This window comes from Drosophila subpulchrella, chromosome 3L (assembly GCF_014743375.2).
Source record: "Drosophila subpulchrella strain 33 F10 #4 breed RU33 chromosome 3L, RU_Dsub_v1.1 Primary Assembly, whole genome shotgun sequence".
Taxonomy (NCBI): Eukaryota; Metazoa; Arthropoda; class Insecta; order Diptera; family Drosophilidae; genus Drosophila; species Drosophila subpulchrella.
The window spans coordinates 7,362,314-7,385,350 of NC_050612.1; the positions used below are offsets into that span (position 1 = coordinate 7,362,314).

General features: G+C 39.3%; 10 protein-coding genes across 14 annotated transcripts; 1 reads left to right on the plus strand and 9 right to left on the minus strand.

The window, feature by feature from the left end:
* Window positions 1–2,030: 2,030 nt before the first annotated feature.
* On the minus strand, window positions 2,031–2,478 carry LOC119555367. The gene has a single exon (XM_037866705.1). It carries the CDS (start codon window positions 2,476–2,478, stop codon window positions 2,143–2,145), a length of 336 nt encoding a protein of 111 aa, XP_037722633.1. The 3' UTR covers window positions 2,031–2,142.
* A 440-nt stretch (window positions 2,479–2,918) lies between these two features.
* Window positions 2,919–5,122, minus strand: LOC119553786 (protein midgut expression 1). 3 transcript variants are annotated; one of them, XR_005219782.1, is made up of 3 exons: window positions 4,968–5,122; window positions 3,043–3,429; window positions 2,919–2,975 (listed from the first exon to the last, which is right to left on the minus strand). XR_005219782.1 is itself a non-coding variant. In XM_037864397.1 (3 exons), exons 2-3 carry the CDS (start codon window positions 3,770–3,772, stop codon window positions 3,231–3,233), a joined length of 252 nt encoding a protein of 83 aa, XP_037720325.1. In that variant the 5' UTR covers window positions 3,773–3,910; window positions 4,019–4,417; the 3' UTR covers window positions 3,062–3,230. The 3 variants fall into 3 exon arrangements, 2 of the variants coding, with proteins under 2 accessions (XP_037720325.1, XP_037720324.1); XM_037864397.1 differs by lacking the exons at window positions 2,919–2,975; window positions 4,968–5,122 and adding exons at window positions 3,720–3,910; window positions 4,019–4,417 and having other exon boundaries at window positions 3,062–3,429; XM_037864396.1 differs by lacking the exons at window positions 2,919–2,975; window positions 4,968–5,122 and adding an exon at window positions 3,720–3,957 and having other exon boundaries at window positions 3,062–3,429.
* A 972-nt stretch (window positions 5,123–6,094) lies between these two features.
* On the plus strand, window positions 6,095–7,134 carry LOC119554694. Its single transcript, XM_037865695.1, has one exon. It carries the CDS (start codon window positions 6,103–6,105, stop codon window positions 7,132–7,134), a length of 1,032 nt encoding a protein of 343 aa, XP_037721623.1. The 5' UTR covers window positions 6,095–6,102.
* Window positions 7,135–7,191: 57 nt separating this feature from the next.
* On the minus strand, window positions 7,192–9,676 carry LOC119554695 (BAG family molecular chaperone regulator 2). 3 transcript variants are annotated; one of them, XM_037865696.1, is made up of 5 exons: window positions 9,399–9,676; window positions 8,564–9,041; window positions 8,163–8,183; window positions 7,964–8,106; window positions 7,192–7,673 (listed from the first exon to the last, which is right to left on the minus strand). In XM_037865696.1, the coding sequence occupies exons 2-5, from the start codon at window positions 8,812–8,814 to the stop codon at window positions 7,297–7,299; spliced, it is 792 nt and encodes a 263-aa protein (XP_037721624.1). In that variant the 5' UTR covers window positions 8,815–9,041; window positions 9,399–9,676; the 3' UTR covers window positions 7,192–7,296. The 3 variants fall into 3 exon arrangements, with proteins under 3 accessions (XP_037721624.1, XP_037721626.1, XP_037721625.1); XM_037865698.1 differs by lacking the exon at window positions 8,564–9,041 and adding an exon at window positions 9,090–9,308; XM_037865697.1 differs by lacking the exon at window positions 8,564–9,041 and having other exon boundaries at window positions 9,090–9,676.
* A 331-nt stretch (window positions 9,677–10,007) lies between these two features.
* LOC119554561 (probable chitinase 10) lies at window positions 10,008–10,885 on the minus strand. The gene is made up of 2 exons (XM_037865532.1): window positions 10,870–10,885; window positions 10,008–10,813 (listed from the first exon to the last, which is right to left on the minus strand). Exons 1-2 carry the CDS (start codon window positions 10,883–10,885, stop codon window positions 10,008–10,010), a joined length of 822 nt encoding a protein of 273 aa, XP_037721460.1.
* A 2,284-nt stretch (window positions 10,886–13,169) lies between these two features.
* LOC119554470 (probable chitinase 10) lies at window positions 13,170–14,072 on the minus strand. The gene is made up of 2 exons (XM_037865385.1): window positions 13,443–14,072; window positions 13,170–13,385 (listed from the first exon to the last, which is right to left on the minus strand). The coding sequence occupies exons 1-2, from the start codon at window positions 14,070–14,072 to the stop codon at window positions 13,170–13,172; spliced, it is 846 nt and encodes a 281-aa protein (XP_037721313.1).
* Window positions 14,073–14,190: 118 nt separating this feature from the next.
* Window positions 14,191–14,798, minus strand: LOC119554356. Its single transcript, XM_037865223.1, has one exon. It carries the CDS (start codon window positions 14,796–14,798, stop codon window positions 14,226–14,228), a length of 573 nt encoding a protein of 190 aa, XP_037721151.1. The 3' UTR covers window positions 14,191–14,225.
* Window positions 14,799–14,812: 14 nt separating this feature from the next.
* Window positions 14,813–15,477, minus strand: LOC119554357. The gene has a single exon (XM_037865224.1). The coding sequence runs from the start codon at window positions 15,475–15,477 to the stop codon at window positions 14,980–14,982; it is 498 nt and encodes a 165-aa protein (XP_037721152.1). The 3' UTR covers window positions 14,813–14,979.
* Window positions 15,478–15,533: 56 nt separating this feature from the next.
* LOC119554163 (probable chitinase 10) lies at window positions 15,534–17,026 on the minus strand. The gene is made up of 2 exons (XM_037864952.1): window positions 15,974–17,026; window positions 15,534–15,912 (listed from the first exon to the last, which is right to left on the minus strand). Exons 1-2 carry the CDS (start codon window positions 16,535–16,537, stop codon window positions 15,709–15,711), a joined length of 768 nt encoding a protein of 255 aa, XP_037720880.1. The 5' UTR covers window positions 16,538–17,026; the 3' UTR covers window positions 15,534–15,708.
* A 928-nt stretch (window positions 17,027–17,954) lies between these two features.
* LOC119555187 lies at window positions 17,955–21,943 on the minus strand. Its single transcript, XM_037866439.1, has 3 exons — window positions 21,855–21,943; window positions 18,253–18,462; window positions 17,955–18,144 (listed from the first exon to the last, which is right to left on the minus strand). The coding sequence occupies exons 1-3, from the start codon at window positions 21,941–21,943 to the stop codon at window positions 17,955–17,957; spliced, it is 489 nt and encodes a 162-aa protein (XP_037722367.1).
* Window positions 21,944–23,037: the final 1,094 nt, after the last annotated feature.

Below are 23,037 nucleotides of genomic sequence, written 5' to 3' on the forward strand. Positions count from 1 at the left end.
TTAGCACAGGCTCTTCTACAGGTATTTACCCTGCAAGCAAAAGGGCGATATTTCTATCGCCTGTCGTCCAGAAGTCACTTTTTAGTAACTTCTCAATTAAATTTCTCTCATGACCCACTGGTCAGTTATTTTACCAGTTTGTGGAGAATTGGTTCAGTGTGTTGACAATTTAAATCACATTATAAGTTATGACATAATGAGATTGATTAAACCGTATTGCATAAATTTGCAATGCATCAGCCTGCGAAAAAACGAGACTCCGATAAGACTAAGGCTGTCATAGGCAACTTGAAATCTCTGAACTCAGTAGATCTCTTAATAACTTGAGTGGCCACTTTCAAAATCATAAGTATGTTAAAGGAAGTAGAAAGTTTTCATTTTTATACCCCTTATTTTTGCCTATTTTGAAATAAATTAAAAAGGAATCGAACGACTATATCATATTCATTGCTGCCATAAGAACAATCGGTGAGTAAATGAGAAATGTATTAATGAATTCGCTATTTTTAATCATATTCTCTACTACTACTCTCTACTACCACTATTACTCCTTTCTTTTTTTTGAATTTTCAGAATTACGAATTAAATTTAATAAAAGTAGGGGGTTTCATATAGCTGCCATAGGAAGGATTGGAAAATTAATGTCAAAATAATACAAAAGCAGTCATGTTTCGTTTTTGGTACAACATACACACTCGTAAATTGAATTTGAATATTACCATAATATTTCTGTGACTCGATTTTTATTTTCTAAGAATAGCAGTGCCCGCATATATTTATTGCTCCCATAGGAACGGCCTGCAAGGGTACACAAACTTCGACTTATCAGCTAAGTATTTTTTTTGCAGCATTTGAAAAAAATTAAAGTGAAGTAGAATTACATCATCATATCAAATTGTGCTTTCAAATAAAACTAGTATTTAAATTCAATTTTGAATAGAGTGTGTACAAGGGTGGTCAAAAGTATTTTCACAAAAAAAAAGTTAAATATATTCATAATTTGAACTCACATCTTGTTAACTTTGGCATCAATGGAAAGGTAATTTAAATGCCGTTTGAATGATACAATACATTTCTTAACACATTCAGTACTTATTGAAAAGGACGAATTTGTGTGAAAATGTCCTTTTTGAACTTTTTTCCTCGACTTGAAAACTTAAATTTTTTGATGCAAAAAGTTTCTTCAAACAAAAATAATAGTAACTGCAAAAAGAATTTTTCAAAAATTATTTTTCTTATATTTTTTATGATTTTTTAAAGGTGACACTGTCGGAAAAAATTTGTATAAAAAAGAGAAAAATATGGCTAAAATGCATGTTTCTAAGCATTTTCAAAAAATCATAAAAAATATAAGCAAAATGATTTTTGAAAAATTCTTTTTGCAGTTACTATTATTTTTGTTTGAAGAAACTTTTTGCATCAAAAAATTTAAGTTTTCAAGTCGAGGAAAAAAGTTCAAAAAGGACATTTTCACACAAATTCGTCCTTTTCAATAAGTACTGAATGTGTTAAGAAATGTATTGTATCATTCAAACGGCATTTAAATTACCTTTCCATTGATGCCAAAGTTAACAAGATGTGAGTTCAAATTATGAATATATTTAACTTTTTTTTTGTGAAAATACTTTTGACCACCCTTGTATTTACAAATTCTTAAAGTAACACCTGTGTGCATAAAGTAAAAATGGAAATATAATCAGTTGGATATGATTATGATATATGATTAAAATCGGCTGCTTACGAAATTTCGCTAGCGCCACCTAGGTTTCAAAGTATGCGGCGTGTTAGTGAATTATCATAAACAGCCGATAGGAATGAACGATAGGCGGCGTTTTTTTTTTAGCTGAGTAACGGGTATCTCATAGTCGAAGCTGTCGACTATAGCGTTTTCTCTTGTTTTATAGTATTTTTAATGAACCGTGTTCATATAGGAAATAAACGCGTGTTGGTTTTTTAAAAATGTGAATTTTATTAATGGCACAAAATACGAAACACTAAAATCACAAAACCATAGATCTCGACGGTCTGCCAGTCATAAGTAACCACAGCATACTTGGTAGAACTTAAAAATAACTCTTAAAGCATACAACGGGGAAGCACTTCGATTGGATAACAAAATACAAAGAAAGTCGATCGGTGAAGTTAAATCCTCAAGGTAAGTCGTCTCTGGGGTTTCATTCGTTCCTTTTCCGCCCGATCCTTGCGCATTCGGAGGATCTCCTCACCGCGGAGCTCCTTGAGCCTTCTAGGCGATATATTCAATTTGAGGCTGTTAGATTCAGTCTTCGGAGATCGGCGACTTATTACAAAACTACTGGAGTCATTCGCGAATAACTTTTGCTGCCGCAAGCGCACATAGCGTTTTGGAGTTTCGGATGCCTCCTCGTTCTCAGGAACCTCGTCCTCGTCCTCTATTGTTAACACTTCCTTGAACATATCTTCGACGGCGGTGAAGTATAGCGTGGAATCGGAGGTCATTGTGAACCTGATGCTGGCGAGCAACTGAGCCTAAAATTGATTGAAGCCAGTCAGGGGACGAGTTTGAAATGCATTTGCACGGACCACCAGACCTCGGCCACTTTTCAACCCTCGACGAGGTCTCTGGCTACCTGATCCTAAACAATGGTGTACACAAAACTAGGAAAACAGCTGGAGAGGCGACAAATATTAGACCGAGGTAATGAGGGGTTTCCCTGCTGGTAAACCCTCATCTGAAGACCTTCCAGGGTACATTTGAACTGCCCTGGCCCGAAAGTTCATTAGTGAGTTTTTAAATTTGTAATGACTAGAGTTTCCAGTTTTACTAATACATTTTACAAACAATTTTCTTTATCCAAATATAGGAAATCTTGTTTGCTTTATACAACTCTAAAACTTTATTGTATTTAGTAGGTTTTTTATTTATACATATGCATGTATATTCCATGTGGATAATTTTTTGTGCCGTGAGTCATTTGTCAAACCGTAAAAATAACCTAAAAGTATACAGTGAATCACATTTAACGACACAATAATATTATCAACAGGCAAATAATACCCAACCTTTTTAAAAACGCAAAAATTGCCCATTGAGTTGAGACCCAAACTATCTATAGATAAGAAAAAATCCCACTATGAGCATCCGACTCGATTAGATTAAATGACGCATTGAACTGGTTTGGTTTTTGGTTCGTTTTGTTTTCGTGGAGTTATTATTAAAATAGCCTATAGTATAATTTCATATCCTCAGATCAGTATTCCTTATTAAAGTAGTCGCGTATGCTGCGCTTCACAATGGGAGCCATCTTAGCGACCTGATTCTGCACTTCCTCCGTATCCTTATCCTTGTGATAGAAGACCGTGAAGTAGACAATCAAGCCGATAACCACGACCATGAGAAGCGCAGAAAACACGATGCTCAAAAGCATCTTGCAGGCGCAGGAACAGCAGCTGTAAAGATAGAAAGATCGGATTAGAAAAGTTTTAAATTGGTGAAATCAAAAGTATCCTTATCCTAGGTAGCTTAATCATTGATCATTTTGTCAAATCAGATCGTTTAAAAAAGACTAAAAAACTACGACTCAAGCTATGTTAATATAAGAAACATAATTGACCTATAAAAACGATAAAGCTATGCCTAAAAAGCATTATCACAGGTGTTCTCCCGGTCAATACACCCCATAAAAGGTTTATATCCATATCTGTGTTGATCAATGAGTCAGGAACCGATGGAAACTTACCAGCAAACCACTTTGCCGGGACATTTGAGGCATTCACAGAGAGCGTTGCACATGGTGGAGAGTCGTGGGTTAATGTATAATAAGTGGGTAAGGTTTCCCTCGGTTCTCGATGCGTTGTTGACCAACAAAAATTATCAACTGACGGGGTGTAACCGCCATCGACCGCATTTTGGGCCGTCAGGTATTGAAAGCTTTAATCATATCGGGCGAAAAAAACAATAAACTGATAACGAGTCGGCTATAATTAACACGACGCCAGTAACAAAAGTTGGAGAGAGATATTGAAAAATAGAGCTTACACTCTTTCCTCATGAGCGAGGTATCACTATCCATCCATTATCCAGGGGATCTGGTAATTTGCCCGTCCCGACGCCTCAGGACGAAGTAAAGGATAACGATTAATTTTACAACCATTATCAACGCACAAAAAAGAATAGCATTACGTAGCCTCAGGCACATGTTTTTGATCAATTTTTAAATCGAATTCTATTGCACGTCTCGGGTTAGGCTTATGTTTGGTAATATCTATCATATATGTGAAATACTACAAAGAATATCATTGTAAGCGCGACGATAACCACAATAATCACAATTAACCGTCGATTCCAGCACATGTTGTTCTACATTCGATTTTATTTACGAATTTTTTCTCAAAAACAAAGAATTTGATTAAGGTGGCAAAGGTAGACGAATCATAATAAACTGGAGTAAGGGGACAGACAGTCCGTGACATAGACAAATGATTTCGACCGGGAACTGATATGGAGTATAAGTTCAGATTGATTAAAGAAAGACAAAAATCAACTTGCTATTTTTAAACTATTACTGAGCAGGAAGTAATATAACTGTTATCATGGAAAGTCCATGCCAGAAACTCATTTGGATTGCTCCTCAATTCGAGAAACTAAAGAAATGCTTCGAGGATTTAGTAATCTCAACCAAACGACCTATTAGCTGATAAAGGAAAGCTGTCAACTAAGCTCCAAATACCTAGAAGAGCGATCAAAATACTTGAAAACTAACGTTATAGGAGAATTTTTAGGAAACCTTATCTATACAATTGAACCATATTTGTCTAAGTAATATTCTTCAATAAAAACTTTAAAGTTACTTCAAAATAAAAGTTTAATGAGTATATCCTACTCCTCCTATATTTATTACAATTAAATCCGGACACAGCTTACTATTATAGAGCTGCCTCGTTTTATCAAATCTCTTGTATAGTAAATACTTTAAAGGGTAACTTACCAGCAAAGGACTTTGCCAGGACATTTAAGGCATTCACAGAGAGCGTTACACATGATGATCAGAGTCGTGGGTTAAAGTTCTTCCGGATTTCGACGTATTCCTGTCCAGCTCAAATGGATAACTGGCACATGCAGTGCCATTTTCCACATTCTGGGGCGAAAAAATGGAAAGCTTTCATCATATTGATGAAAAAAGAGAGAAACTGATAAAGATTCGGTCATAACACAATCTGAAGATAAGTAGTTATTAGAAAATAAAGCTTATACAGTGTTTCTCTGTGAGGGAGGACAAAGATTTTACTCAATGTTAAATAAAAGATTATTTTTAATTCTTGAAAAAAGTTGTATGTTAGGTGAACCAAACACTAGATATTAAACAAGGTATTAGCGCGATCACAACAAAATGTTTTAAAGTAATAACAAAACTAAGACAACGTTCCTACATGTCAGTTTATAGACAGGTAAAAATGATACCGTCATAACAGATTAAGCACTTGCACCTAAAATCGAAAGCTAATCAATGCTTGAACTGAAATTCTTAGGGGGTTTACACTAGCTTTTTGGCATTACCCAAAGAAAGATTACTAAGCAATGAGCAATCGCTATACATACTTATCTTCAGGAAAGCCACAAAGCTCAGATACGAATTTATGAAGTTTTTGGAGAAGAAATAAGGTCGTAGGCACTTATAAAACAAAGCGTTTAAAATAAACACTTAAGGTAGGTTCTGATCAAAAGAACCTTATCGGTATTATTAAAGTAGGATATGTATCAAAAATAACTAAGATATATCAAAGGCAGATTGTATTGACAAGAAATATGACACACAAATTATTTTGGGAAAATGTAAAATAACACTAATTATAAATTAAATTTTTTTAACTTGAAATGAAGTAGAAATAAACATAAAATGAGTCATGAATTGAACACATTTCTGATATTTTTTCGCTTGGGGCCATATGTAAATAGAGTAAAACTCACAATATTGGTCCCCATTAATGCAGGTCGCCGATATTCGGCTTTTTTTACGACACCCGATACCAACTGCTGATGTAGACAATTTGATGAACTTCTTTGAGCACCTACAACGTAAGCAGACCTCTAGCTCTAAGCTCAGTGCGATTTCGCGTTCAAAGATGGTCATACAAGAAGGGCTCGTCCACTTGGGATTTCTCTTAACTGGCTTGGCTTTGGCCACAGAAGCCTGGCTGTTGTCCCAATCTGGCTTAAACGAATCCAGCTACCTTGTCCGTCACTTGTCGATGCATTTCTCGCGTGTGTTCCTAAGCGTTAAAGTGGAAAGTAGTGAGTTCCCCACCCTCATCGAAGCCCAATGGCCGGTTTCCTACTTTCCCATGCCCACTGTGGTGTTCCCCCACGCCGATGTTCATGCGAAGGGAGACCACGACGATTGCTCATTACTGCAGCAAGCCCACTGGTCCCAGGTGGATGCACTGAGTCGACTGTGGGTCATGGACATTGGATTCCCGGGCAGCAGGTGCTCGCCCCGATTGTTTGTCTTCGATCTGCTGCGTAACAATGCGGAGCTACTGAGAATAGATTGTGGTCGACATATAGGAGCCAACGACACCAAATCCCTGGTGGTGCAAATGGGTCCCAAGGGTCCGGGTTGCGAGCAAGAACGCCACGTTTACTTCATCCTGGGCAAGGTATCCGAAATTATCGCCTACGACATCCTGGAGCAGACTTGGATCGTTAGATCACTAGAGAGTCACAAGTACGAGAACATGAACCAATCGTTCCCCATCACGCCAGTGGATTTCGCATTCGGTATACAGGGCGAACTCATCCTCTCCGATCAGGATGGTGACCTATACAGCACCGTGGACAGACTGGAAGTAGATGGAAAGAAAGAGTTAGCCACCAGTTCAGCTAGCAACTGCATTAAACTCACCCATCTGGGAAGTCTCTTGGGCAGCAGTCGCAGCATGATCACCGATAATTTCGGAACCTTGTATTACGTAATCCCCAAGTTCGGAGCAGTAGTGCGATGTGCTAAACTGGCCAACGTCACAGCAGAGGGCAATGAAATCATATATCTCACATCGAAGAACATACAGCAGATATTTTTTACCTCCAATGATGCTTTATGGGTGCTAAGTGATCGGGTCTTGAATGCAAAGGACATGTGCTTTCCTAGTTTATGATTAATTGAATTACAAATAAATAAGTTAAATGAAAGATAATTCCAAAAACCGCAGGCCTTGTGTGTATGTTTTGTTTATTATTCGTTTCGTCTGGCTTGGTGATGTAACTTGCTTGGTATGCTAATAATGCTATGAATGGTTAATGGACCAAAAACAATTAATTTAATGGCTAACAGTTTGCTTATTCAGATAACCCATTAAGGCCTGCAGCCGCTTCTTGATGTTCTTCTGATCATCCAGAGTGCAGCCGAGCAGAACGCTCTCGAACTTCTTATCGACGGGGCCCACATCTGCCTCGGGCAGGGTGTCCATGTGTCCGGATGGATCCATCGAGCTGCTGCAGCAGGCATTCAAGTACAACTGGCAACGCTGGCGCGCGATCACGGGATCACCCATTTTGATCATGGTGTCGATCAATACATTGATCTGGCTGAGGGAATCCTCCTGCGAGTTGTCGCGTACAGTGCGCACATTTAGCTCCACAGTGCCCAAACGAGAGCTCACTCGCTGGATGTACAACATGATCTCTTCTCGTTCAGCTAAAAAGAGTTATATACGGTTAGTTTATGTTTAACTCTGAAAAGGTAAGTTAAGGTAGGTAACAGGCTACAATTATTTCGTTTATAATGCATTCAGTCAGATATGAAAAGAAACATGTAGCCTTTCTATTAAAGGTAATACAACTAGTGCTAGACCATATTTTAAAATAGATAGCTACATATTTCACTCTTCTTTATTTACCAATTTTCAAATTTTTAGATGGTGATATCTCTTGCATTATTAAAAAATTTTGGGTTATAAGGGTTTACTAACAGTATGCACTTCTCACCCTCGCTCATGTTCTGCATCATTTCGTTGCTCTTGATTAGATCCATGGACATCAATAAGTAGTCTTTTTTCTCCTGCAGGTTGAGTGCATCCTTGCGCAGCTTCTCCACACGTGCATCCAGCTGGTCCAGTATACTGACGAACCTACAAGTCACTAAAAGATTAGTCACGGCCGTTTGGGTACTTAACTCAAGATTTACCTCTCGCTGGCGTTATATGGTCTGTCACATGTTGGTTAAGTGTGGTTGCGGTTCAGTGGTTAGTTCATGAAAAGAGACAAGCAACGTTAGACGGTTAGATCGCTGCCACGGATCGACTGACCACTTATAGAGCTATGAAATTATAACCAGAATAGGTCTACAAAAGAGGCGCTCGCACACAAAGCTCTTTTTGGAGTTGTGTGGGCGTTCGCAGCAGATACTTTAAGCTATCACCATTATTGTTATGGAGCAAAAGAATCGAATGAAGCTGCTAGCTGGTAGTGTGAAGAAATAATAGATAAGAAACTTAAAAGTCTTGTTTCGCTACGAGGTTGTGTGAATATTTTCGGTTTGTTTTTGTTTCGTGTCTGATTTGGTTTTAGTTAGGATGGAATAACAACCTGTCCAGGGCTCTACTGTCGTCGACGAGTCCATAGGAGCTGTTCCCGCTATTGGCACCTCCTCCGGATGCGGCCGCGGACGAGGAGGCCCTCAGGTCTTGCAAATAATCGAAATTCATGGATGACTCCGAGTGGTAGCCGCTGGGCGAGATCTGCTGCAGATGGGGATACAGCTGATGGTGGGGATGATGCTGGTGGTTCTGGAGATGATTGTCGCTGCTTTGCTGCGCTATAGGCGCATCAACTTCCATATCCTGCGGCTGATCCAGATTTGATTTGAACCTGCCGCCCTCCAAAAATCCGGTCAAGTGTTTATAACCCAAGATGGTTAGGCTGCCTACTGTTTCTTTTTTTTTACTTTGGTTGCTTTTAGCCGCTTTGGTGGCTACTTTTTTGGAATGTCTTAAGCTTTTAACGAGTGGGTGTCGAAGTGTTTGATGCTGTTGCTTATTTAGCTTAATTTTATTTGTTTCTGAAGCTGCAATAAGAGAGAGAGAGGGAGCGTGAATGCGAAGAATTCAATTACCTATCTGATTGAAAAGAAGTCTCCGACCAGGAGACCTCGAAGCCATCACTGGACTCCGGAGTCTCGGCGTCTAGATCCTCCGGATATCGGGGTATTATCTCCGGCATTTTGCCGATCGGGGGCGTTGGTGTTGGCGGGGGCGTGTCTGTCTCACAGCGACGACGTTTCCGAAAAATACCGCGCAAATTCTCGAACATTTTCGGATGAACCACAATTTCTCTAGAAGATTCCGCTCAATTCTCGGGATTTTGTTCGCCAGCTGTCTTCTAAAAGAAACTCTGGTTTCTGTTTTGGATTTGCATAGATTACCTGCCGCCGGGGTCTTGAAATGAGCCTTTTGCACAACACAAATATATGTTGTTGATTTTCCGAGTATGGGAGTTCGAGTTCGATGACGGCAAAATTCGTGTTTTGTGAGGTTTTTCGTAGGCTCCGTTTGTTCATTTCCTCAGTTTCATTTTCAAGCACCTCCGCTGCTTTCTTCTAGGGACAATCAAACATTTCGCATCGCTTATATTTAGATACGTATAAAAATGATTAATTTAACATTATATAGTGGGATTTGTAAGACCGTTACTGGGTAGCCGAAAAATAACAGTGGCACAGTCGATATGTGATATCGATTCCGCATGTCAAGGCCAGTGTGTACACATGAGATGTGTTTTTTTTTGTTATCGGCGGCCAATTTCAAAAAGTGCCCTCTAACAATTGCTAATATTTTCCTATTATTTAGGTTTCTAGTACCAACTAAAAAAAAGGGGATGGGAAAAGTGATTTATAAAATCATTGTAAAAATTCAGTGATTTTCTGTTTACAAAATGCAGATGGTGGAAAAATAACAATAAATAAAAACTGAAATTAAAAGAAAACCCACAGTAAAGACATTTTCAGAAGTCGATAGTGATATTAATAAAGCTTCTATTTTATTTGTGGTGTCAAATTCAAATCGCGCACGCAAAGGGCCGTTCGCGACCATTGACAACTTTTGGTGGCAATGTCGAAGAAATAGTAGAAAGGACACTGCTGCAGGCTGGCATGACCCTTCACGCAGTAGATGAAGAACTCGCAGCGCTGCATGTGGGGATACAGATGCTGTCCGTAGGCCGGGCAGTGGATAAGATCACTTGCAATGGATCCACCCGACTGAGAATTGGAGTTCCCATTCGCCGGCGATTCCTCCTGACCACCCAGAGTGCACTGGGCTCTCTCCGGAACATCGCATTTGCCCGTCATGGCATTCCAGTGCAACTGGGAGCTGCACTCCTGCAATATCGCCTGGCCATAGTAGCAGATGTAGTATTTGCCGCAGCTGCTCGAACTTCCGACATAAACAATTCTTTCGCTGGACTGCTGTTGCATTACGGTGGCACAATATGTGGCTGCATCCGTGACCATGTTGTTAGTATCATCATCACCACTTTCAAGGGGAGGTATTTCCATGGTGTCCGTGCCATTTCGGCACTTCACATTTCCCGCCGCATCGCAAAGTTTGCTCTCCGAGTTGAAGAGCATGGTGGGTGGACATGAGGCCAGGACAGCATCACCGTTGTCCACGCAAAGGTAAAACATATGACAATCCTCCGCATGCTCCACAAACTCGCCAACCAAGTGATTGGTACAAAAGCTTCCTCCGCTCTGCCGAATGGTCACCGAATTCGTGGGCTTCCATGGTCTCCAACTTGTCTGAGCCGAGGCAAGCAGGAAGATCATCATCATATAAATTGCTATAAAGAAAACCATTTTGATTACTTTTTAAATTTTACGAATCAATTGTACTAACCCGTATTAAGCATCATCTTTTGTTCTTTCGACAGACTCCAGTAAGGCGCAGTTTTATTCTAATTTCGTAATGTCCCGAGAACTTGGCATATATGCCACACAAACGGCGCCAAGATAAAGCAAATATCAGCCCCATTATCAGAAAATTAACATTTTCAATTGCTTGTAAAAGGAGTTGATAACGCTGCTGTAGCAACCACACTTAAGTATTTTTATTTTGCTTTGCCAAAAACTGTGGATCCCTTTCCTTGCAATGATATCATATGATATCGCAAATTGGCACTAAGATACATACATCTTTAATGCTACACAGAGAAAACTATTCAAGAACATTGTTCTTGAATTGAGAACATTGTTCTTGAATTGAGAACATTTTTCTTGAATTGAGAACATTCGTTCTCAAAAACCGTGTAAGTACATTTTGGTATGAATATAAGAACGAAATGGTGAGAAGAGAAAAGTTTGAGTTTATTTAACAACTTTTTGATAAGTATACACTGACTGAACTAATAGTTTATGATATTTGTACATACAATGTACTTAAATACCTCCAATTCAACTTGATTCGAGCAAAATAAAAACATTTTCAACATAAAAATATCGTTCTATTTTTATACCCTTGCAGAGGGTATATTGATTTCAGTCAGAAGTTTGCAACGCAGTGAAGGAGACGTTTCCGACCCCATAAAGTATATATATTCTTGATCAGCATGACTAGACGAGTCGATCTAGGCATGTCCGTCTGTCCGTCTGTCCGTCCGTTTCTACGCAAACTAGTCTCTCAGTTTTAAAGCTATCGGGCTGAAACTTTCCCAAAAGTCTTATATCTTTTGCAGGTAGTATATAAGTCGGAACCAGCCGGATCGGACAACTATATCTTATAGCTCCCATAGGAATAATCGGACAAAAAAATGAAAAAAAATTATATCTTTGGTGTTTTTTAGCATATAACCTCGTAAGCTTGGAAATAACAATTTTTAAATAATTTTGAATTTTGAATTAAATTTTATCGAAATCGGACGACTATATCATATAGCTGCCATAGGAACGATCGGAAAATTTGTGGAAAAATAATATGAAAAAAATTATAGCTTCGGTGTTTTTCAACATATAACCTCCAACGCTTGGAAATAACATTTTTTAATTAGTTCTGAGTTTCGAATTTAATTTTATCAAAATCGGACGACTATGTCATATAGCTGCCATAGGAACGATCGGAAAATTGGTAGGAAAATAATATGAAACAAATTATAGCTTCGGTGTTTTTTAACATATAACCTCCTACGCTTGGAAATAACATTTTTTAATTAGTTCTGAATTTCGAATTTAATTTTATCAAAATCGGACGACTATATCATATGCTGCCATAGGAACGATCGAAAAATTGGTAGGAAAATAATATGAAACAAATTATAGCTTCGGTGTTTTTTGACATATTATCTTATACTATTGGGAATATCATTTTCTGTGTTTTTAAATTTAATAATTATAGCTGCAAGGGTATATAAGCTTCGGCTTGCCGAAGCTAACTTCCTTTCTTGTTAAGAACATTTTTAGCTCAGATGAGAGCGTCAGAATTTTCTCTGTGTACCTGGATTTTTTCAATTTCAAGACTCGGTGAAAAGGGAGCCCCGATTAGCTCGGATAGATTGCGGGTGACAGTTTCGAGGAAATTGGTAAACTGTTATCACGACAAATGTTGTCCTTGTAAGGAAAATGGTATCATATCGGTCAATGAGCAACATTTGCCGTCGACCTAGAAGGTTGCCCTATTTCTATCAACAATTTTAGCCAATGTTTTGCTTCAAGGTTCACATTTCGCAAAGATATGAATAGTCAAGAATGACTAGAAAGTTCTGATAAATTTAGGAATGATTCAAGGTCGAAAGTTTTTGATGATAGGTTATATGAAGATATCTATTGCTTTCATCATCTATAAAATGATGAAATTAAATATACTTACATTTTTGGACTACAATTTTTTGACAAATACAAAATTTATGATATTTTTCTCAAATAATAAGAGAACTATAAAATTATAAACATTACCTAATTTTGAAGGAAAAAAAATTGTCTTCGAAGGTTTTGCTTTAAAATATAATAATGACCATTGACATTCGCTTACATTTTTACCAACTGTCTAATGAATTAAATGCTTAGGCTGCCATTTCGGGCACTTACCCATGTGTCATATGACCATAAGTAAAACGTTTGTATTCAGTGTATACTTAACCAATCCCACGTTTTTTAATCTCCAATAAGTAAATTTTAAGAATAGTAGGTAAAAATGATTAGATTTTATTATAGTTTCATTTGCATTTGACTTTTGTTATAGCATTTGGCCTGACTGAGAGCAACGCACGATCGCTTTTCGTAGTCCCATCCGTAGAAGAACGGGCACTGCTGCACCATCAAGTAACCAGAACGACATTGGTAGAAGTAATTGCAATTGTCGGAATGCGGATAAACATCGATTACATGTCGTTTGCACTGCTCTCTTGGATTGTAAGCCATTGTCTGAAAGGAATTCATCAGTAAGCTATGAGGCGTTTCGATGAGTAGTACTTAACCCACCAAACATCTGACGTTTTCCGGATGATCACATTTGCCTGTGCGGGAATTGAAATGCAAACTGGCGGCGCAGCTCATGGGAAGTGCTTGGCCCCGATAGCAAATGTAATAATCTGAGCAGGAGTTTTGGTTTGGCAGCAATGCGATGCGGCTTTGATTATCCAGTTGGGGGCACATGTTGGTCACAATAACCTCTATGCCGGGAGTTATGGTCGTGGGATTGGTACTCGTACTCCCATTTTGATTGACTGATGGGCGTAGTGTAACAATCACCGATGGATTCGATGTGGTATTTACATCTGCTGAATTCGTAGTAGGTTCCTCCACTCCAGATGCTTCCGAGCTTATCTCCGTTGAGCTATCGGCATTACTTTCCGTTTGCACCGCCAATCCCGTACGACAATCAATATCGCCCATGGGCTCACACATTTCCATATCGGAACTGAAGTATTCGCCCTCCTCGCATTCGCCATCGTATGACTCATCGCCGTTGCAGAAAATATAATGTGCGCAACTCTTTGGTGAGGTAACAAACGCCAAGTTGTTTCCATCATTACACTCATCGAAAACGTCGGCCCGGCCTACGCCCAGGAATAATAACGATACCCAGATGGATCCAAGAACTCGAAACATCTTCTCTGCTTGATTTCGAAAAGTAAACTGATCCATTTCGTATGCAGACTTTTGTACATTTCCTACGATCCGAACTCCAAAGCGCTTATCAAAAAGTAATTTGCCTAAGAACACGGTTTGATAATAACTTTATTACAGACTCAGCGATGAATCTTACAAATGTAAACCCGATGAACGATATGGTTTGGTGGAAATACACTGTCCTTGCGAAGCTTCGAAATGGAAATTCTGGGGGCATTGCTGCAGAAGAAGATAGCCGGAAATACATTGATAGTAGTAATTGCTATTTGCCGGGTAGGGATATACCCCATTTTTTCCACTCGTCTTGCAGATCACGCGGATATCGTCGGAATTGGTTGCCGAAGTGGTAGTTGTGGGTGGTGCCATAGATGTGGAGGTCGTTGTAGAGGTTGTTGTAGAGGTTGTGTTTGCCGGAGAAGGAGGTTCTTCGGAAGGGGGCTTCACAGTAGTCGTTACTATGGGTTTTATGGTGGTAACTGGAGCAGGAGCCTTGGTAGTGAGTTCTTCTTTGTAACACTCGACGGCCTCTCGACAATCCCCATTACAGTAGTACGAATCATCTCCATCGCAGTGGACGAACTCACTGCACTCCTGGTTCTCATTCGTCACTTTATTAATTATCACACCTTTGCACTCCTCAAGAAAAACCGCCCGCACCTGGTGGCCAGGTAGCAGGCAGGCCAAGAATATCAACATTTGCCACATTTAACAGGCTTTCAACTGCCTCATCGCATAGATCAGAGCCTTCTTTATAGGTGGAAATACGGTTGAGTTTGCTTGTTGTCTGATAAGACTCTAAATTCATTTTATTTTCTAGCTTTAATGATTTTATTTGACATGACAAGAGGCTTAATTAAAAGTGGTTTGTGATTTTTTTGGCTTTACTTTACTTCAACGCACAATCGTCAGAGTTTCTTATGAGACCACCGCAAGCTCCAGTTCGAGAATCGAAGGCATAGCCAATAGGACACTGCTCCACAAGTAGAAAGCCATCCACGCAGTAGTAGAAATAGTTGCAATTCTGGGGATAACTAAACCTCTTGGTCACACCCTGACGACACTGACGTCGAATATCGGAGGGTGAGGCGGTTGTTGAAGGTGTAGTTATAACACTCGTAGTAGTTAAGATCGGTGAAGCAGTCGTATTATCCACATGGTTTAAATCGCCGCAGGTGAAGTTGGCACTGCAGGTCCTGTTGTCCGTGCAAAACATCGAATCCTCCGCGGAACAATTGATGAAGGAGTAACTGCAGTTCGTTCGGGTATTGTTGATAACTCCATTTTGACCACTGCACTCTGGAATGTTTAGGCCATTAATTCCCCAGACGACGAGAATAATGCCGTAAACGATCAATAGGAATTCAAAGCGCAAAGATTGCTGCATTCTCGATCTTTGTGGTGTTCGCAGCGGCGTGCTAAGCTTTTTATAGCTCAGCCAGAGGCAATCAAAATCAAGGTCTTTCTTAATAAGTTATATTTAATTAAACGGCTCATGTTGCCACAATCTTGTAACTTGTCAATAAATAGAGCTCTTATCAGCTAAGGGTAGACAACTCCACCCAGATATAAAGAGTTGTATTTGGGTTTTTCTTCGAAGTGTGGGGAAGTTTCCGGCCTATATTCGTCGGGAGTTTCCGTAGCATTTCGCCACACTTATCTGCACACAACTCCTGCGTTCGATATCCCATCCGTAGTAGAAGGGGCACTGTTGGAGGGTGAGGAAACCCTTGATGCAGTAGTAGAAGTAATTGCAGTTGTCCGGATGTGGAAAGAACTCGGTCATGTGAGGCAGGCACTTGTGAGATCGCGGATCTTCCAGCTGCAAAATGATTTAGTATTTAGCATTCACAGATTGATGAACATCTAAAGTCGAAACCTACCGCACACTGAACTTTCTCTGGATAATCGCACTGTCCGGAAACCGAATTGAAATACAACTGATTGGGGCAATGCATTTCCATGGCATGTCCATGGTAGCACAGGTAGTAATTGGTGCACGATTCGTTGCTGGCCATTAAGATAACCTGACTGGGATCATCGCTGATCGGACAGTTGGGCTTCACCACGGGGGCTATGTCAAGGATATCCACTTCGGTTGGGGGAAGAGTTGGTGGATCGGTTGGCTTCGGGGTGGCGGGCACTATCTCTTCCTCCTCCTCTGCTTCCGGTTCCGGTTCCGGGTCCGCGGGTTCATCGACCTCGTCCAGAAAGCACTGGACATTGGCCGCCACGTCGCATTCCCCCGTCGCGGCATCAAAGTACTCGCCCTCACCGCACTCGCCCTTCACGGAATCCTCACCCTGACAGTACACATAGGACTGACAACTCTCCCAACTTTGCACGAATGTCTCGTCTTCGGCCCCCTCACATTCCTCAAAGGTTTCTGCATTTATTTGGCAACTCCAGAGCAGCCCAAGGCACAGGTACACCAAGTATTTAGACATTTTATTGGCTTCGTCTTGAGTCTTCTACTGAAAGAACTCATCGGTTTCCCCATTATATTTATGGACCTCTTTCGATTTATTTTCCCCAAGAAATAACCGCCGACATGCATTTCTTTTTAGTCTAATTGAGTATCACTTTATCGAGAAGGCCTTCGAGATAGCTCTAAACGAGGTTCATTGAATTACAAAATATTCTGGTCCCCGTGAATCACCTCAGCAACCAGCATTTTAGTTGGCTTTTCAACTACATATCTTACTACATTATGTCATCACTGGCTTGCAGAATCGACATTACAGCGGTCGATGGTTCCACTTATTTCGCTGAATATGTTTACACAAGCCGAAAAACTTAAAAATTAATATTCAATATGCTCGCACATTCGTACATACTTACGTATGTACATACAGACACTGGGCAACGGACAAAAAAGCGTCAAAAGCGTGAAAAAGACAACGCAACAGAAATCATTGACCTCAACAAACGCCGTATTGGCCGTATTTTGTTTGTGGATAGCTAAAAACCAAGACGTCAAGCAGAAAAATACTTGGGATTAGCCGACGCGACTGGGAGTTACTCTGTCGCAAAAAGTTTTATTAACGATCATTTGAAATTCAGAAGATTCTGGCTTTATCAGCGATAGAGATACGAAATTATCACTAAGCACGCTCCAATTCGTTTTAAGTATCTCAATTTTCAACAGAACAGGGGACCTGTAACTGTTAAACGATCTTAAGATCAACGTAATCTCGTGTGAATGTGTCGTAACAGCAAAAAATCACGTAAACGACAAAAAAAATATTTTGAAGGAGAATATTTTTCATTTCATTATTTCTAAGTTAATCCACTATCTGCAAACCATATAATAAACAACGAAAATAATATAATCATTGATTGTATTGCTCTTATATTACGTTGTGGCTAGTTCCTAAAATGTAAGTATTTTTTTATTTATTTGGTTTTCTGTTCATTCAAGTACATGATTAAATTTCTTAATCCCAATGTTTTATTTTAATCAAATAAGTGTGAAGTAGAAAAGTAGTTATATAGTTGTATTTGTAGGTATATTACCTGTTATATTTTTTTTCGTAATAACATATCAACATGTTCACTATAATTTTCCTATTACCTTTCTTAATTTCCTCATTTATTCTGTCTAGATTTATAATATATTTTCTTCATTACCTAATTTTTTCTATCTGGATAAAGGAGCAATCGAAACTATTGGAAATATACCTAAACTTAAAAATTGTTGAAATTTTAACTACTACTACGTTTACTGTCGCTTACTTCATTTTTTGTTCTAAAGTGTATTAAGCATTCCTCCATAGCATATCGATTTTCATTTAGTGGATGAAGAGTACCCGATCTTCGAACTCGCATTTCTTCTCGCCCCTCCACCTTTTGTTATGATATAAATCACACGAACCTGCGATTTGCCCGAGGTGTATTTCTTCTGGAAGGGAATACGTCCATTATTTGCCCCATCATGGCGGACGGACACCATTGAGTGGATCGATCGGACGGGAGAATTTGCACAAAATCTAATTTATTGTCAAGCATTTCCAATGACGATAAGACCGAAATAAGCGCTGCCAGTCTATGCTGGCTAACTGTATCGTCGTGCACCTGTAAGAGGGGAAAATATAAAAATATAAATAAAATCAACAGGGGCGGCCAGGTAGTGAGCTGAAGTTCTTTATGAAATTGTTTAAACAAGTGCAAACGTAACCAATCTTTTGTTGTTGCACGGTGCATGTATTTGTACTTTATTATAGCCCATTGCTTATGGGCGATATTTGCTTTAAATGCAATTGACAGATGGACAGAACGGATGACGGGAAACATCGATCGAGCTGGAACAAAAGACTGCTCAATGCGCTGACGATATGTGGATTCAGTTGTAAAGACAACGACGGCAAAATGTCTGCTGCGTTGCGTATGTTTACACGACAAAATGTACACATACACCTACGCCCCATCCCGATCGACGAATTGTATATTTAATTTACAATCCACATGTACATTTATTTACAATCGTGTCTTAATATCATTCGCCACCGTTTAAAAGATACTTTTTCATGGGCCCAAAACAAGTGGCTGGAAATATGATGATGACGGTGACGCGATCGTTCCCAAAATGTCCTGAGAACGAGAAAGTAAAATAACAATGAGATCATTTATTATTTTTAGACAAAAGTAAATGCGTATCGCATCTCTAAAAGGCAGGTACGATATGCGACGTGCGATCTTCAACTCTGTTTTTGACAAAGTGATAATGATGAAACTAGGTCAGAACGTATTGTTCGGCCTTTTTTGCTGTCGCTTTCAGCCAGAATAATTCCTCAATAGTACAAAGGGAACTGGAAGCTGACTAAGTGAGGAATGTCTAGTGCAATTAACAACTCCTGAAAGAGATCAATGTCCTGCTAAATACTTTGTGCTGTACTCATCATTTATTCGAATAGCAAGCACGAGCACATATTTTTAGATGCCTTGGCATATGTTTTTATGCATTTTCTTAGTACTTTTCCGAGGAACACACAAAAGCCACAGGCACAGCTGCTTTTTCATATGTGTCGCTAATAATAGCATATCATTAAACAAGAGAATTTTGTTTAATGTGCAGAATAAATACAACTTATCAGCTTCAACGCGAAATAAAATTCAAACTTAAAGTCGGATGGATTTGCGATGGCCGCATAAATATCTTTTTCTGTATTGGTTCTCAAAAGAGAGCACACACAACTTAAGTTTATTCTAAAAAAAATTAGCGATAAGAAAATTATGACCCGCTGGGAGTGAAAAGAAACCCTAACAGCTGATATGAAATAACTCATATTACCAACATGATAAGCCGTCCTTTGTGTCCTGTCATGGAAATCCTTATCTGCAGCATACCCAAGAAAACCCAAATCATTAGTAATCAACTAGAATTCTATCTTGAGATAGCATTCCATTACTAAGCATAATGCTGTAAACTTGGTTAAAAATAAAGTCTTTTATTACTTTTGAATTTGTAAATCATGGTAGCAAACATTTATAGTGTTTGTGTTCGTTGTGGGCGATTCCGAAATGATAACAGGAATCCGCAATAACAAAAATTCATTCATGGGGGAAGTTATTAAATTATCAACCCCAAAGGCATGACAGCAGGGGAATCTAATCAGAAGTCTCTGGCATAACGCTAAATTATATTCTAAAAGAAATCTGGAGTGCAGATTAAAATATTACTGCAGATAAACAGGAAGGGGTAAAGCTGACGGGAGTGTTCAGAGTAGCAGACCAACAGACACCTACATCATACATACACCGTCCGTCTTTCATCTCCCAACATCAACTGAATTGTATCTTTATTTTTCCAGTGAACACCCAGCCTAACTCACACCCATATACCGAAAACAATTTTTTTTGATGTGAATCACAAATCAAATAAAATATATATAATATTAAAAGAGAAAAAGGAAAATATACGAACAAGCGTCGTCAGTGGCGAAAAATATTTGTGCCAGCCATAAGATACAATATATCTCTTTCTGTATATACTATATAACTGTAAAAACCACTTGAAGCGTCGCCAGCAGAGTGGAGTGCGATCGGATCCATAGAGTCAAGAGAAGAAGAAAGAGAGGCGTAGCCCCGTAGAGCTCGAGCTAAGAGAATCTGATCGGTGAGCATTATTTTTCTGCCTCGCAAATTAGGGGCGGTGTTGGGGTACGAAAAATATTGGGAATGGCCCGGCTCGACTCGGCTTTGCCCGCCAGAGACGCAGACTGCGGCAGCGAGCTATGCGGGTTCAAATGCGGCCAGCATGACGAATTATTACACACAGTCTCGCGACTGGCAAATGAAATTTATGTGCACCGAAAGAAAAGGGGTTGCCTTTGTAAAAATATCTTATAAGTAGTAGAAAGCCTTTGTAAAAGTATCTTTTAAGTAGTAGAAAGCCATAAAAAGAAATCAAATCAATGAAATAATATGCTCAAAGAAATATCTAGATTTTTATTTCACTTTGACATTTGAAATCGAGTTCAATTCTTCATATATTTGCATACTAGGCTAGAGCGCGATAGGTCTGGTAAAAAAGGACCGGTTTCGAAACCCAAGGTTAATTTTAAATTATTTAACAAATAGTTAACACCTATAACTAATTGTTATTTTGTTAATATTGTTATATCGAAAGATATCTATCACCTGCCCTACCAACAAAGGTCTGAGTTCAAGTACCACCATTAAAAATTAGTTTTTTAACTGATAATGTCAAGTTGAAAGGTACAGAAAATCGATTTGGAAAATTTTACAGATAAATACAAACATTTCAGAGTTCAACTCCCACCGCTGCCCTATTTTTTCGTGGTTTTTTTCTGTAAAACAAATGTTATCTCGCTACTTTTATCATCAAGGCTAAATGTTTAATTTAATATTTCAAAAAATGTATCTAACATTTTGACATGTTTATTTGTGTTCCAAACGTGAGGTGTGAAATGACCATCAAATTTTTCTTTCCGTGTACAACAAATAACACTCATACACTTAGTCGATTCATGTGCCTGTTTATACACTCACAATGCACATTGATGATGTTGTTGATGGGATTGTGATTCAAGTGAGTACGAGTATATACATAAAATATTGAAACAAGAAGGGAAAGGCTACCCTTGCAAATTTACCATAAACCGCTTAAATTGACACCGAGAGTCAATTGATGTGGAGCCATGGAATCGATCAAGTTTGACAAGATCATCTTAACCTTTTTCCAATTAGAAAGTGTAACGAAATGTTTGGGAATGCGAACAAACTGATTTCCTCTATTAGACGAAGCGAACAAATTTCTATGCCAGAACTCGGAGAAATTCTCTGTGACCAAATGGCTTGAAAAAGCAATGTACCCTACCCCGAAAAGGAAGGGCACCCAATGATCTGATCCCTCTCAGTGGCGTCTTGTTGGCCCAGCAGCTATCAGAGCTCATTGATCTGGGAGTCTCAGTCTCGGGAGCTTGTCTAAGGGGATTTTCAATGCGATAATCAAGCGAACGGGCGGACTATGTAAGCCATATTGGGGATTTTCAAATTTTTTTTTAATGAATACAATAAAATCACGGCAACAAATGAGAAATTAGTGGCCGAGAGCGGTGTGTGTATTTTGTGGGATATGGGATACATGACATGCACGGAGCTATAGATATAGCTATAGCTAGGCCCCTCCAAACGTATTACACAAGCGTTTTTGTGAAAACATCGCCGTTGTCATCGTCGTCTGCGCTGTATCTGTTGCCCGGGCAGCTTTAAACCGGATCTTTGGTTTGAAAGTACATTCACTTTGCGCCGTCGACGCTGACGCTGCGTTGCAGCAGCAGCAGCAGCAGCAGAAGTCCAGGCCAGGCCAGGCCCCAAAGATCCATATCCATATCCATGCCCCAAGACCACAGACCCCACTGCAAGATCCGAGCCGAGCTGCAAACTCCGGCAAACAGCCTTCAAATGACAGAGCCAAACGACTCGGCTTAACTCTCCTCTCTGTATGGCATGGTCTATGGTCTGCACATGTGCATAGTTCAAATAACTTGGTCAAGTTGACAAGATCAACGGAGCGAGTGTTACCAAGCGGCAGCCAGCTAAGTCGGGTCTGGTTGCAGAGCGGGGAACCCCTCTGCGGTCCAGTCCCCCCTCCTTTTTCCAAATCAAATACTCGTACCAACAAAAAATCTATAATAAAAAACAGGTTAACAAATGTTGCCGCAACGCTGACGTCGACGCAGCTCGGAGCGTCGGAAGAAACTTGTTTTCCTTTCCTATGCGGCTCCGGGTCTCGAATCTCAAATCTCAGGCCTCTGGTCTCCGGACCCACGACGACGTCAATGCAAAGCCGGCTTACGACAATCAACTTACATTCACTTCTCAAAGCCCCGAAGAGCGTGAAAGTTTCACTAAGAGCACGGTTTTCGGGTTTCGGGAGAGAGTCGCATACTATCGAAGTCGAAGCCGGCTGCCCGCATGTTACACAGTATCAAGGGTAGATCTGTGGCTGAGAACCATGGGAATATCTCAGATATAAGGAGTTCGATACAGCAACCCCGATCATATATAGTAACTTACGGAACCAATAACTTCTAATAACCGATTAGGCGATTAATGACATGATATGACATGATGATACATGATTAGTAATACGAGCAACCAATAACTTTAATTAAACAATGGGATAAGAACAGCGATTAGAGGACTATTTGGCATCGATTATCATGACTTAGTATTTGTTTACTTGACAAATATGAACTAAATATTGGTTAATAAGTTCTGCTTCTTCATTCCTAAGAAGTATTTAAAATTTATGCAATTTCACCATTGATTAGCCGTTTAGAGAGAGAGATTTGTAAATAAATGTAGTAAAAATAGATTTAAAGAACCAACAATATTGTCAAAGTTTTGATCTTTCCAACTAAAAATTAAACTTTTTATTGTTATAGTGAGAAGAATACTTTGGCCTAAAACAAATATAGTA

Excerpts from the sequence above, each read along its gene's own strand:
- LOC119555367 (XM_037866705.1), bottom strand. The coding sequence starts at position 2,478 with ATGACCTCCGATTCCACGCTATACTTCACCGCCGTCGAAGATATGTTC.
- LOC119553786 (XM_037864397.1), bottom strand. The coding sequence starts at position 3,772 with ATGTGCAACGCTCTCTGTGAATGCCTCAAATGTCCCGGCAAAGTGGTT. Across the intron at positions 3,430-3,719 it reads CCCGGCAAAGTGGTTTGCTG|CTGCTGTTCCTGCGCCTGCA; the intron begins GTAAGTTTCCAT and ends CTATCTTTACAG.
- LOC119554694 (XM_037865695.1), top strand. The coding sequence starts at position 6,103 with ATGGTCATACAAGAAGGGCTCGTCCACTTGGGATTTCTCTTAACTGGC.
- LOC119554695 (XM_037865696.1), bottom strand. The coding sequence starts at position 8,814 with ATGGAAGTTGATGCGCCTATAGCGCAGCAAAGCAGCGACAATCATCTC. Across the intron at positions 8,184-8,563 it reads GACAGTAGAGCCCTGGACAG|ACCATATAACGCCAGCGAGA; the intron begins GTTGTTATTCCA and ends AACATGTGACAG. Across the intron at positions 7,674-7,963 it reads GATGCAGAACATGAGCGAGG|CTGAACGAGAAGAGATCATG; the intron begins GTGAGAAGTGCA and ends AACTCTTTTTAG.
- LOC119554470 (XM_037865385.1), bottom strand. The coding sequence starts at position 14,072 with ATGTTTCGAGTTCTTGGATCCATCTGGGTATCGTTATTATTCCTGGGC. Across the intron at positions 13,386-13,442 it reads CGGAAAACGTCAGATGTTTG|ACAATGGCTTACAATCCAAG; the intron begins GTGGGTTAAGTA and ends AATTCCTTTCAG.
- LOC119554356 (XM_037865223.1), bottom strand. The coding sequence starts at position 14,798 with ATGTGGCAAATGTTGATATTCTTGGCCTGCCTGCTACCTGGCCACCAG.
- LOC119554357 (XM_037865224.1), bottom strand. The coding sequence starts at position 15,477 with ATGCAGCAATCTTTGCGCTTTGAATTCCTATTGATCGTTTACGGCATT.
- LOC119554163 (XM_037864952.1), bottom strand. The coding sequence starts at position 16,537 with ATGTCTAAATACTTGGTGTACCTGTGCCTTGGGCTGCTCTGGAGTTGC. Across the intron at positions 15,913-15,973 it reads CAGAGAAAGTTCAGTGTGCG|CTGGAAGATCCGCGATCTCA; the intron begins GTAGGTTTCGAC and ends ATCATTTTGCAG.
- LOC119555187 (XM_037866439.1), bottom strand. The coding sequence starts at position 21,943 with ATGGATATGGATCTTTGGGGCCTGGCCTGGCCTGGACTTCTGCTGCTG. Across the intron at positions 18,463-21,854 it reads GTCAGCGTCGACGGCGCAAA|ACATTTTGCCGTCGTTGTCT; the intron begins GTGAATGTACTT and ends GCAACGCAGCAG. Across the intron at positions 18,145-18,252 it reads GATTGGTTACGTTTGCACTT|CCAGCATAGACTGGCAGCGC; the intron begins GTTTAAACAATT and ends CGATACAGTTAG.